Source organism: Rhincodon typus, chromosome 2, assembly GCF_021869965.1.
Source record: "Rhincodon typus isolate 14 chromosome 2, sRhiTyp1.1, whole genome shotgun sequence".
Classification (NCBI taxonomy): domain Eukaryota; kingdom Metazoa; phylum Chordata; class Chondrichthyes; order Orectolobiformes; family Rhincodontidae; genus Rhincodon; species Rhincodon typus.
The window spans coordinates 123,830,376-123,844,130 of record NC_063333.1 but is presented as its reverse complement, the minus strand read 5'-3'; the positions used below and the strand labels follow the sequence as shown (position 1 = coordinate 123,844,130).

Below are 13,755 nucleotides of genomic sequence, written 5' to 3'. Positions count from 1 at the left end.
TGCGATGGGATTTGAACCCAGGTCACCAGAATGTTAGCTGGGTTTCTGGGTTATAAATCTAGATAATACCACCAGGCTATCACATTCCCTAAAATTAGTTTCATTACAAAATTTCTCCTCAACCACCTTCTCTTGACCTTCTAATGGATTTACAATGTGGATTTCATCCATCAAGAGGTGAAATGGAAATGATTTTCACAGCAAGATAAATCCAAAATACTTCAAAAGAGCAGCAGAAACCTTTATACATGCCTTCTTCAAACTAGAGGAATTTTGGGAACTGCCCTCTAATTTGCTCACAGAAATGTGGCACTATTCTCTGCCTGCTGCATAACAACAAGCAAATCATGAGTCTCACCAAAGGATCCACCATGCTTGCAAACTGGAGTCAAGCACGTGGAGGCCAAACACAAATAGGGGAAGGAGCATGTGAAAACCAGAGCATCCCAATTACTTGGCTTTTCATAAATCTCCTATCAATTTGTGGCAGTTTATGGGAATCCAACATTGGGCTGTTTATTTACGTATGGACTCAACTCCAGAGTGGAAGAAAGTCAACCTCAGTCTCAACAGACTGCCCAAAAAGACTATTTTGTCGCCTCGAAATTTTGAAATCCATTTTCAAACGGAACTGAATTTAATAAACTTTAATACATATCCATCACCTGGAACTTTGATTATCCATGCCTTCAGCTGTCATGGCCTTTCACCCTGGAAATGCCTCCCATTTTGTACAGCATCAAAAAGGACTAATCCTGTGAAACATGTTTTTGCCATTTCTACAATGTTAAAGGTGCTGTACGAACACAGGCTACTTACTATTAATCAATCCATGAACATAATCTTTTGAGATGGCTGTGTTTTGAAGCAGTTTATTTTTAAACAATGTGCAAAAGATGGCCGTGTAATAATACAATAAAACATTACAGAATGGAACGAGATAACATTGCCTGATTAAGAGATAGACATGAGAGGATAGAAAATGAACAAAGCTGGAAATATTAATGGAAATAAAAATAGCATAACTTTGGATTTAATACTTTACAAGTTTGTTAGTGTGATATTACAGTACTTATTTGACATACATTTAATAATAGTATAAACTATAGCTGGGACAATAACTATGATGTAAATGTTTTCCAATGTGTTTTATGATGGCATCAACAGCTCATGTTCAAAATCATTGCATACCAGTATCAGCATAATCAAAAAATTCCATCTTTAAATTCTTATAACTGGAGTGAACATATTACTGTAGTAAAGGCTAGCTTAATGCGCACTGGAACGAAAAGTTAGCCCTGAAAATATCAAGTATGATTATTAAATTATTCACAATGATGTTCACACAAAAAAAAGAGCTTAATATCTCTCTCAAAAGGGTGCATATAAATTCGGTGTAAATATTAAAATGCTATTTGCTGAAGTAAAATGTGACAGCCTGCAAATAATGAGCAGGTAATATAATAGCAGCATAATTTAAAATATACGTATAAAGTTATTGCAGTGTGTTCTGGTACCTCAAAAATTCCAGTATTTCAAACTATAGAAACAAGGATTCAGATATTTCAAATTGACATTTTCTGGAAGTAGTCCATGAGCTAAGGCCAACAAACTTAAGAATCATGGTGTAAACAGCCAAACAGCCTACATAACATGCAGAACTCTTGAGGGCTCAGTACAATCATATTCACTTCTCAGTCAATTGCACTAATGTGCAAACTTTGTGAATTGTTGGCGAGACATTGGATGGAAACTGATTCCTTTGAAGGATTGAGATCTGTCAAATACTTTTTAAAAGTGCTAACTCATATGGAGAAATACAATTGTACCTTTGTCATCATTCTGGACCCAGTGGCTCTTCCTCATGGCTGAAGGACAACACAATTAACATTTTTTTAAAAAATCAATATGGCTTATAACAACAGTTCCTCTTATTTGCAAGTAGTTACTATTTGCAGTTGCTTAAATTACTTCAAAGCGACCTTTATCAAATAAAATCCCAGCCATGAAGGTTACAACCATTCTTACACATGATCAGGTACTGAGCTCTTAGCTCGGTGTCATCATTTTAACTGCAAAAGGACATCTGTAACTCAATAAGCTCAAGGCAATAGCTATTGTATAAAATGTTACACAATATTATTATAGTCTTCCAAAGCTCTACCTTCTCTAATAATGTTAATGTTTGACCAAAGACCATCTTTTCTGTTTTTAAAAAGATGTTTTCTTCAGGCATCACTGTACAATGGTTATTGCCAGTGTATTGGCTGTTCAGAAATATTTAAATGTACAAAATGCCACAAGTATTTGCACTTGTTCAATGCTCATAATGTTTCAGTCTCTGAACGACCTCAGTGGAAAATAAAACTGGCTAATAATGGTGTTCAATCTCCTTCATAAGGATGTGAGGTCTGTAGCAAGCATCTGGTTGCCAAGTTCGCAGATCAACGAGAACCTGATTCAGCTTCTGCATCCAGAGGTTGCGTTCATCCTTGGTATCAGCTGATAACCAGTTCCTGGAATAGGTGAGAAGGGAAAGGAAAGGAGCTGAAATTTTTGATTGGGTTAACAGAGTCATTAGAAAACATTAAAACAATACATCATTGTTAGATTCCTGAAATCCAATTCAAATAGATTTATATCCAATCACGTTTAGCTTTGGCCTTGTTCCTCTCCCCTGTGCTGATCTAATCAAATTTCCCTGACCCCACCCATTGCGGTATCTTTTCAACCCCCAGTTATGAAAAGCCAGCAGTTTATGTTCTGTTGTGGGGAAAATATCTAACCAATCAGTGTAGTCATAGTAAATTGAATATGGATAATAAGTTTAATTGCCTCTCAAATATAAAATCGGAATTACAATGGAGAATGAAAACAAAAAAAACTAGTAAAGTGCATGGCACATTGCAATAGTTAACTTCCAGGTATCATTGTTTAACAAATCAGTGGGACCTGGAATAATATTGCGTTAAAGAACGTTTCCAATAAATTCTGTGGCAAAGAATCTAGACTGAACTGAGGTTTACTCACATGTCCCCAATTCTATCTGTCCCAAATTTCTTTGCTTTGTCTCAGCGTACTTGCCAAACCAGATTATCCAGTTTCCTTTCAAGTACATACATCTCACATGCAGAACAAGCAGGCCTATTACACACCAGAAGTAAAACACCCCTACTAAAATAGAAGGTTTAAATGAACAACTAAACCTAATTCCCCTCGCATTTGCCTGTTGGGAATTTCATGGTAAACAGCAACATTATTGAAATCAGAAACTGAGAAGCAAGAATTGGAAACCATTGCCCCATCTCTCAATACAGTATTACTGTGAGATGTCCTCAAGTCAGGTTGAATTGTGACCTCATGACAAGTCAGTAACAAACAGAATAAAAGTAGGCTTGCTCTGCCATTCAGTTGGATCATGGCTGATCTGTACCTCAAGTCCACCTATCCATTTTAGTGTCAGATCACTTGACATGCTTACCTAATAAAAATGTTATGATCACTACTTAAATGCTTTAATTGCCTCAGGATCCACAACGTTTTGAAGAGAATTCCAGATTTCTACAATGCACTTGTGAGAAAAAAGTGGATTTTGGATTTCCATCTATTGCCTAGCTCTACCTTTCTGATTATACCACTTCATTCTGCATTCCCCTACCAGAAAAAAAAAAGTAGCTTTTTAAAATTAATTCACGGCATGAGGGCATCGCAGGTTAGTCCAACATTTATTGCTCGCCCCTAATTGCCCAGAGGGTAGTTAGGAGTCAATCACATTGCTGTCTGGATTCGCATGTAGGCCAGACCAGAACAGATAAGGATGACAGTTTCCTTCCCTAAAGAACATGAATGAACCAGATGGTTTTTCCAACAAACAGTGGATTCATGGTCATCATTAGACTCCTAATTTCAGATTCTTATTGAATTCAAATTCCACCATCTGCTGTGACAGGATTTGAACCTGAGTCCCTAGAACATTACCTGGGTCTCTGGATTAAGAGTCCAGTGGTAATGCCACTAGGCCGTTGCCTCCCCTTATTGACACATTTCCAATAAAATGCCCATTTAATTTTCAGCATCTGAAGTAGATCACTATTCAACACTGACTTAAAGGAATCTAAACCATTTCTATGTAATATGCCCTTATAATTTAACCCTTAAAGTTCAGGCATCATTCTAACAATGCATCCCAGAGATTAAGCAGGACATTACCAAGGCACTGAAACTTCATACAGAACTCTCCCCATCAAAAATATTCAAGACCCTGTTGCTTACTTGGTGACACAAAGAGTATTCTTGCACTGACTGACAAGAGTCTCTCTGTCATCTTCTCGTTGAGGTCTAACAGTGACAAGTTCCAATGTGTGGGGGCGAGCACAGAATTCACGATTAGCCGGTTCAATTTTCCTGCTTGTGCAATTAGCCAGGTTCAAACGGCCAAGTGGGTTCTGAAAGTAAAAACAGTTATGTTCAGTAAATCTTAAAAGCAAAAAAATCAGAAAAATGAAAGGAATTTGCTAAACTTTGGTGAAACAACAACAGGTGGGGCTAACTGAATAGCTCTGCCAGACAACCATGAGAGGTATAATAGGCTGAATGGTGTCCTCAATATTGTATACTTCTGGAGTTCACCATGTGCAATTCAGGCCATCAATAGTCAGGACGGAGGGGGACATTTATAGATAATCCAAAGCAGGCCAATAGTGTTGGGCGAATCAAACAATATTTTACCCCACTTACTCAGGAAATATTAGGGCAGGTGATCAAAAGCTTGGTTATAGGATTATATTTTAAGAAGAATCTTAAACCAGAAAAGAGGCATAGAGAAGCTGAAAAGCCCACTGAGGTCATTCCAGGCATGCACACCTGAAGGCCAGGGCACCAATGATCTAGGGAAGGAAATCAGGAAAGGGAGGAGACACAGAATTTTAAAATTGATGCACTGTTGAAGCTTTCTCATCTCCTTGCTATAATTTATTATTATCATAAATACCTAAATTAACCTGGCAAACTTAGCAAACAAATTACAATGGGAAATCCTCAAATCTGAAATGACTCAGGTACAAATGGAAATAATCTCAAAAGAAGAGAGAGCAAAGGATAAAATCAAAGAATAAAAATTAACTGATAACTAGAGGTGACATATGGCAAATCCTGCTTTTGTGCAACTCAGTAAGAAGCCACTTGATCTTATGTGCAGAAAAATGGTTTGCTGAGAAAAAGGCGTAAACTTTCAAAACTGAAAGCTTCTAAATTACATCTATTTGAATAAATATTCTGAGTTGATCATTTAAAACCATCCTCACATGACAATACCTTACTCAAATATTAAACTGTACAAAAACAGAAGGTAATAAAGCATTGATATTAGATCGGACTCGTCATAGAATTAAACAAAAGTGGTTAAAACACTGTAGGCAGGCATTCAGCCTTTGAATCGGTAGCTACATCATTTTGTTGGCACGATTTCAGTTTAATGAGCATACACAACAACCAATGCTCAAAACATAGCATAAATAGTTTCTGAATTTTGCAGAATTTGAGAAAATAAACAAGGAAAGCTAAAAAAGGGAAAGCAGATTTTCTGAAGCAGCACTCAAGGTACTCTGGGCATACTGTTCTACAGAAACATGTTCAGAAGTCTTTAAATTACATAACTTGGGAATTGAGAAAATGTTGTGTTCAACAAATCTGCAAGTAAGCAGGATGTATTCTCATTGCCCTGTTTATATCATAACCAATCTCTGAAATGCTGACATTGTTCCAAGTGACAGCAGGTGGATGATTCTGACCCTCAAGTCTCTTCTGCCAGTCAACGAGATGAGGGCTAGTCTGTATACAGTGAATGTCAGAAGTCAACTTCATGGTGGAATTAGCTGGAAGAAACTGCAAATTGTGCTCAAATGAGACGACAAATGTTCTCCACTGGTGTCAGTAACATGCTGCACTATCCAAAAGACCTGAACCCTGTTGTAGATGAGACTCAGTATAGAAACGGGACAGAGATTTGTAACTGTTCTGGATTTTGGATTTAAACCTTCCTTTGTGCAGTTGCCAAGCTATTAGCCTCCTCACTCCCAGCATTTAAATAAAAGGTGTGTACCCACTCCTAGATAACATCCAACATCAGAGCTGTAAATGATGTCAAGCATTTACAGGTTAGCTATTTCAAGCACAGAAGAAGGTTACTAATGTATGCGTTGCAGAAAAAAATACAAACAGCAAAGGGATAGCTAATTTGCATTGTTGATAGTGCATTTCAGATATTATTTTCTAACATTACGCTGATAGTTCTTATGTATCTACAAACCTTGCATTTCTCATCATCTGGATAAGTCCAATATGAGATGCAGTTCCCTGATAAGACACACCAGCGTCGATGCCAAGCTCCAAAACCACTCACATCATCAAACATGGTCTGCAATGAAAGAAATGTGTTGCATTTTACCACCTTCTATGCAACATTGGATCAGCTGTAAAAGCACTGGTTTGGTAACCTAAAAAAAGTCTTTACGACTCAGAATCGCATTCAAGTCTATCCTAATTCTAGTCTGTTTATTACACACTTTTATCACATTTTACAGTCAACATGCTGTATGTTTTATATTTCCTGAATAATAATTTTTTTGTATTAGCCATTTAGTTTCTAGAGAGCTAGGCCAGGCAGAAAAAGTTTATGATTTGACTTTCTTTCTGTCTAAAGAAACAAAATACAAAGTTAAACCTTGAGATTTTAAAACTTTGGTCATCGAACAGTCCTGTTCTACTGACCAATTTGTAAAGTGAGGCATTTCAACATAAAACAAACAAAACTTGTGTACTTGATTTTGTTCTGATCTTCGACAGGTATTCATTTGGAAGATGTCATGAAAGGTAAAATGGTGCTGTGATTCACCAACAGGGACCATGAGGGCCTGGTGAATGAGGTGGTCCACTGGAGGGCCAGCCTCTTCCCAGAGGACTAGCAGAGGAGGCCAGAGGTCACCACTTGGGCCAGTGCTGCATCTACAGTCCGGAAGAACAGCCAGCAGTACACCACAGTCAATGACCCCCTCTGCTCTGCCAGGATAAGTGCCACACCCTTCTCTCTGCTATCTCACATTCATCTACTTCTGCTACTGTACCCACCTCACACCAAGCCACAGACTTCCACTCATTAAAACATGCAACATCTTCCCTCACTTGCTCTCATTTCCACCAACTCCCCACTGTGTACTCACTTGCCTGGGAGACCTCACCATCCTTTGGCCACCTGCACCAGCACAAACAGAAATGCCAGTCACTTTAACCTCATTCAATCCCTCAATCTTTCCCATTACAGGAGAAAACACCCATAAACAGGGCAAAAAGAGCCACAGTGGAGGGTTGCCTGATATCAGTTGCCTCATCGTTTGTAGGATGAGGCCAGGATAGCTTCTCAGGAAACACAGAAATGTCCATGTCCTGGCTACAAAGAAAAGATCACTCTCACAGTAACCCTGCTGTCAGTGTGATTTATTAGGGATCACTTCTAAACACTAGCCACAACACCACCGCTCCTTGTTGACTTGCAGGTGCCAGCAGGATGCTCACAGCTCTGGTGAAGAAATAACTGCTCCATCAGAAAGCAGCTGTTCAAGCCCTGAGGAGGACACTCGGGGCCCTTGTAGGAAGTGTCAGCCTCCTGCATCCTTCCATCAGCTCATACAGCGCCACCTCAGCGGGAATGTCAGGTTTAGAACATTTAGGATTACAAGCTGGCGAGCACCTCACTGACAGCGCAACAGCTAGCCAAGGATGAAACACCCATGCCCCAGCACTTGGAGGACTGCCAGAGATCAGGTACCTGCTCAGCCCCAGGCTGAGGGGCCCCTGTGGTATCAATCATGGACTGTCCTTACTCAATGGAGGAATAGGAGCAGCAGACAGGTATGAGGCACAGCCCTCTCTATCCAGAGGTTGCATAACTGCAGTTATCCTATGGAGAAGATGTGGCTGCATCAAAACATGTGATCATCTGGTGCAAACATACATTTCATTGCCTCAGCCATTGGCCATCAGGACTGAAGGCATGGCAGCAGGGGAATGGGGAATTTGGCGCTCACTCCAGGCACCCCCTGGAGACTGGATGGTACTAGAAGGCGCCCGGCCGGAGGAGAAACCATACAGAGGTCCCTCAGAAGTCTTCTCTCAATGCAGTCCAGAGGTAGCTTGGCCTTCCAACCCATACCAACTGCCAGTCACCAACCCTTGGATGTTCAAGCCAAGGTAGATCCCACTTCTGCTGGCAAGGAGACTCTCAGCATGTCTTGGCTGTCCAGACAAAAACCCACACCAACTCCCCCAGTCAGGGTCACATGACTCAACCTCCGAAGGTTTTCTCCTCCCTTGCTGCAGAACCTGAGACTACACCAAAAGTTATCAGGAGAGAATATAAAAGAATAAATTTTTTTGAGGACACGCAGATGACAATGCACTGAATAATCAATGCTCATGTTTCCATAAATATTCATGGGTTTGCAATACAACTATTTGTTTGGGTTTCTGTCTCACCCCAAATGCAACTGTGTCACCATGTCTAACATCATGTACCGGAGGGGAGGTTTTGGGAGTGAAAGAGAAGTGTGCAAGTGTGTCCTGGAAGGAACGGTCCATGCACAATGCTGTCAAGAGAGGGGAATGTGTGGCTGATGGTGGCGTCCTGCTGGACATGGTGGCTTATGATGATAATGAAATGTTAGTCTTTGCCACAAAAGGATTTGAGTGCAGGAGGAATGAAATCTTGCTTAAATTGTATAGAAACTTAGTTAGAATGAAGGACTACGTGCAGTTTCTGTATTCTTGTCTCAGGATAGATATTATTACCATAGAGGGAATGCAACTAAGGCTGGCCAGGCTTGTTTCAGATGGCAAGACTATCCTTTGAAGAGAGATTAGGCAAACTGGGCCAGTATTATCTTGAGTTTCAAAGAATGGGAGGTGATCTTATTTTGGGTGGTACTGCTGTCTCACGGCACCAGGGTCAAGGGTTCGATTCCAGCTTTGGATGACCATCTGTGTCGAGTTTGCATATTTCTCTGGGTGCTCTGGTTTCCTCCCACAGTCCAAAGGTGTGCAGGTAAATGAGGGTTTACGGGGATAGAGTGGGTTTGGGTGGGATGCTGTTCAGAGGGCTGGTGCAGACTCGCTGGGCTGAATGGCCTCTACCTGCATTGTGGGTATTCTGTGATTCTATGATAACATCAGTTTGTACCATGGAACAATGTGGAAATTGAGAGTCTGCTGTAGAATACAGAAGCAAAATGAACACTTCCCAGGCTCGCTGTCTGAGAACACACTAACCAGACTCCTGACTGTGACCAATCCCTTGGATAGAAACTGCAGGTTGCTCTTAACTTGCTGTGCCAGGATTGACCAAAGCCCATATGGACTTTAAGGGCTACTTCTCCAAAACTTTGAAACATGGTTGTTTGCTTGCTGTTTGCCACATGAGCTGCTGGCACATGTTGCAAGCATGAGACTGATGTAGCACAATGCCACACAGAAAGATACCCTCTCCCTCAGCTGAAGGCTGTTGACCAGCAAGGCAAGGTGTCTGGTCATGTGACTGTGCTAATAAGCAAGGAAGGGACCGTGTTTTAAGGGAGCAAGCGAGCAGCCATGAAATGTAACCTGGCTTATTCAGAGTATGGTACTTGGCCCAGGGCAAAGTTGCTATGCAGCAGCATTTCAATGCTAGTTTCCAGCGCACCCTACAATACACTCCTTAAATGTCCTGCAAGTGGATTAGAGAGGTAACATTAAGATTCTGAGGGGTTGGCAAATATCAGAAATATCTGTGGATAAGGGGTGCATTTGACTAGTGCCCACACATCAAGACTGGAGATGCTGTTGCGTGGTAATCAGCATAAAGGCTGTTCACGGCCAGTGGTGAACTGAAGTTGCGAGGTACCCGCTCTGAATTCCATGTTGAGAATTATGGGTGTCTAGTTTGCTCACAACGGGTGATAGGATGGGAAGCTTCATATTAATGAGGTGAGCTGTGCAGTTAGTAAAAGGTCATTATAAGCAGTAATTCTCCTTAATATGCAACTTGCCATGATCCAGCATGAATCTCGACTCAGTGCCTAGAACATAGTCAAAAGATGCAGCAAGTTGTACATAAAGTCAAAATAAGGCCTGACTGAACTTCTCGTATGATTTTACCACATTTCTCACCATATCCCATGTCATTCAGGCCTCTACAAGATTCAGTCTTTTTATTTTGCTGGGAACCAGCAGCTAATGTAGTCATTGGCAAACAAGAAACCGCAAAATACGTCCTTCAAGACAGTAATCTTTTCTTGAAGTTATCAAATTGAGCAGCTTCCTGTCCATGTAATTTCTGATTTTTAATGCCATGATTATCACCGAGAAGGCATTTGCAAGAATGGCAGAGAAAACTTGTAGAAGTGTGTTGATGGAAGTGCGTAATCTTGGTTAACTCTAATAGTTAGCAGGAATGGGGCAGGAGACATATCATCATCCAGAACTTGTGGAGCACATCTTGTGGAGTATTGGAACAGTCGAGCCAAGGCGATAAATTTCCCACGACAGCCAAATTTCTGCATTAACTTCTACAAGTCCCCATGCTAACTGAGCCAAATTCTTCGTCAGGTCAACAAACATGGGGAAGTCCATTTTCTGTTCTTACCCTTTTTTCTGAAACTGTCTGACTCCAAATACCCTATCAGTCATTTTTTGGCTCTTTATGAAACTGCATGACCTCTGGAAACAGATCCTAATTAAAACATAGCGCTAAGTGGTTGTAGAGCTGTAGAGTCGTAGACTCATACGGCATGGAAACAGACCCTTCGGTCCAACCAGTCCATGCTAACCATAATCCCAATTAAACTTGACCCACCTGCCTGCACTTGGCACATATCTCTCCAAATATTTCTTATCCATGTACTTATCCAAATGCCTTTTAAACTTTAACAGTACCCACGTCCACCACTTCCTCTGGAAGTTCATTCCACACACAAACTACTCTGCGTAAAGAGAGTTGCTCTTCATGTCTTTTTTTTTTTTTAAATCTTTCTGCTCTCACCTTAATAGTATGCCCCCTTGTCTTGAAATCCCCAACCCTAGGGAAAAGATACCTACCATTCATGTTATCTGTACTCTCATGATTTTATGAACTTTTATAAGATCAATGCTCAATGAAAAATGTCCCCGCCTATCCAGCAAGCCCTTATAACTCGAATCCTCTATTCCCAGCAAAATCCTGGTAAATCTTTTCTGAACCATCTCCAGCTTGCTAATATCCTTTAACATGGGGACCAGACTGGACACAGTACTCCAGAAGAGGCCTCATCAATGTCCTATACAATATCAAATGACATACCAACTCCTATACTCAAAAGATCAGAGTAATGAAGGCAAGCATGCTAGATGCCTTCTTAACCACCATGACGACATGGTTCCGTAGGATGCTGGTAAAGATTTTGTCAGCAATGCAGAGAAGTTAGATTTCTCTATGATTGTCATAAGATTGGCTACTTTCTTTCAATTTGTACAGCTGGACAACATCAGGGTAATCAGCTAACTTAGTCCCAGGGAATCATTATTTTGTAATCAGATTATTTAAAATTCCACTAGATGGTGCTGTTAGATTGAAGTACAAAAGAATTCCTGATACACATCCAAATACATTAGAAACAACATTACAAGATCCATGATGGATGACAGGTCAATGCCAACAGACAAAATACTTTCCTCACATTCTATTCTTTGAACTGGATATATTATTCGATTATCAGGAAGCTCTCAAATCATTTAGCCAATATTTGTCAGTCTGGCTCAATGGTGGCACACTTCCTGACTCAGGAGGTGGAAATTGGAATTAGTAGCATCTGCTTGGGTACTTTAAGTGATATCAGGGATAGAAGTGGGATTCTTTGCTTGTGCCCATAGTTCTGCTACACATCATTCAGGCTGTCATCTTGATAATAGACAAAAAAGGTACTTTTGTCCACATCTCAGATCGATTTGGACACATGTATATGCAACTTAGGGGACCAACTCCCAGTCTTGGTTCCTGCTTTAACTTTGATTCACCCGGAGACCGTCAGCACCAGTGCTGACAGCCTCTGGTAAAACTAATGTGAAACTGCATGCAAGTACAGGCAAGCACTTGCTTGCAATAATCAACACCACTTCTAATTTCTATCTCACTCTCACAAATAATGCCCTTACCAGAGTCAACTTGCTCAATTTAAGACTGAAACAAAAGCCTGCCACTTAACTGTCAATCAGCATTAATGGGTGCTTTCTCCGTGCCAATACCTCTGCAAGAGTCCACTTGCCAATCAATCAGCATGCTCTACCCATGCAGTTTAAATGTTGGCGTGCCCCTGAATTAGTATCTTTGTGAAACGGCCTGATGAATGCACATTGAAAAGTTTTGACAATTTTTTAATTCAGCAGTAATAAAAATTGCTTAATTCAGAAGGAAGAGATCAAAGTCAAGCCTACAATTTCAATGTCAAGGCAGAAATCTTCAATAAAATTTCATGACCTAGCATGGCATAGGTGTAAACAGTGTGCTAAGGATCCTTTCTGGTCCAGCATGAGAGACAGGCGTTCGCCCTTCACCAGTTGCTACAGCCTGACCGGCATATCCATTTGAGTAAAATGCTGTTCCCTTATGGCCTGTGGAAAGGACTTCATAAGTGCGCTATGTGGTTCTTTGTAGATACTCAGAAAAGTCATTATTCCATGTTACAAGTGAGGGAACCAGTTCCAAAGCTCCACCATTAAGAATGCATGAGCACTGGAAGGCAATTTCCAGACTTGGTAAGAAAACGTACTTTGGCAAGTTACACTTCCAGTTTCCTCTCCAGTCAGCTTGCTAGTTTAGGTGATGACACCACATTTTTAGGGGATGCAAATATGTATTCAGTCTTCACTCTCTTCCATATGAATGTGCAGAAAGATGAATGACTTGCAACAAAATAACCAAATAGCTATTAAACATGTGGTGGCCCAAGAATGTGTAAACTTAGTTAAGCACAAGCTTGTTCCACCTTCCTTGACAATTTAATAATTAATTCTTCAAAAACAAGAGCGATCTGCAGAGATTATTTCTACTGTTAACTTCTAACTATTACCAAAGAAAACTTACCAAAAAACCACGTTCCTCAATCATGGAACCAACCTGGCACTGCACTTTCACATAAATATGACCTTCAAGAGGAGATGAGAAAAGAACCTACAAAGAACAAAAGAACTGTATATTAGATTTGGTTAATACTTTAATCAGTGCTCTAACTAGATCCAACGATCTGATACACATTACATCAGTCTGTTAATTTATTTTGCATAATTGAGCTGTGATCTGAAAGCTACTAGAAAGTGACAACAGATTTTCATCACACTTTAGTAGACAAGGTCAGAAGTATTTAGCACTGTTTTGATGCATTTTAACTTGCCGGATGAGATTCATAGTCACTGACAAGCACCAAAATATTTGTATTGTGCAGCACACCGAGTGCCACGTGGTATTATAAAGACCTCACAAATAACAGTACAAAAGCTTTAAAATTGCTATAATTCATTTGTTAATTGAGTGGCAATTTAGTCGTACCAAATGCTCTATGTCTGATTATGAGTTAAGGCAGCTGTGTGATTTTATTTATCATAAGCTCTCTACTTCGTGGTTCTTAAGTTACGAATTTCACTATATGCTGCCTTACTTTGATATTTAAGAGTGTGTAGTTCAGACCTCACATTGTAGAA

The 13,755-nt window shown here is 40.2% G+C and overlaps 1 protein-coding gene across 2 annotated transcripts in view; it reads right to left on the bottom strand.

The window, feature by feature from the left end:
• Positions 1 to 861: 861 nt before the first annotated feature.
• anln (anillin, actin binding protein) overlaps positions 862 to 13,755 on the bottom strand; it is a 92,588-nt gene continuing 79,694 nt past the window's right edge. The window contains exons 19-22 of one of the 2 annotated variants that reach the window (XM_048616182.1): positions 13,142 to 13,228; positions 6,308 to 6,415; positions 4,273 to 4,445; positions 862 to 2,516 (exon numbers count right to left, since the gene is read on the bottom strand). In XM_048616182.1, the coding sequence (XP_048472139.1) occupies positions 2,372 to 2,516; positions 4,273 to 4,445; positions 6,308 to 6,415; positions 13,142 to 13,228 (513 nt within the window). In that variant the 3' untranslated portion in view covers positions 862 to 2,371. The remainder of the gene's footprint in view (positions 2,517 to 4,272; positions 4,446 to 6,307; positions 6,416 to 13,141; positions 13,229 to 13,755) is intronic. The other variant, XM_048616188.1, reaches the window with a different exon arrangement.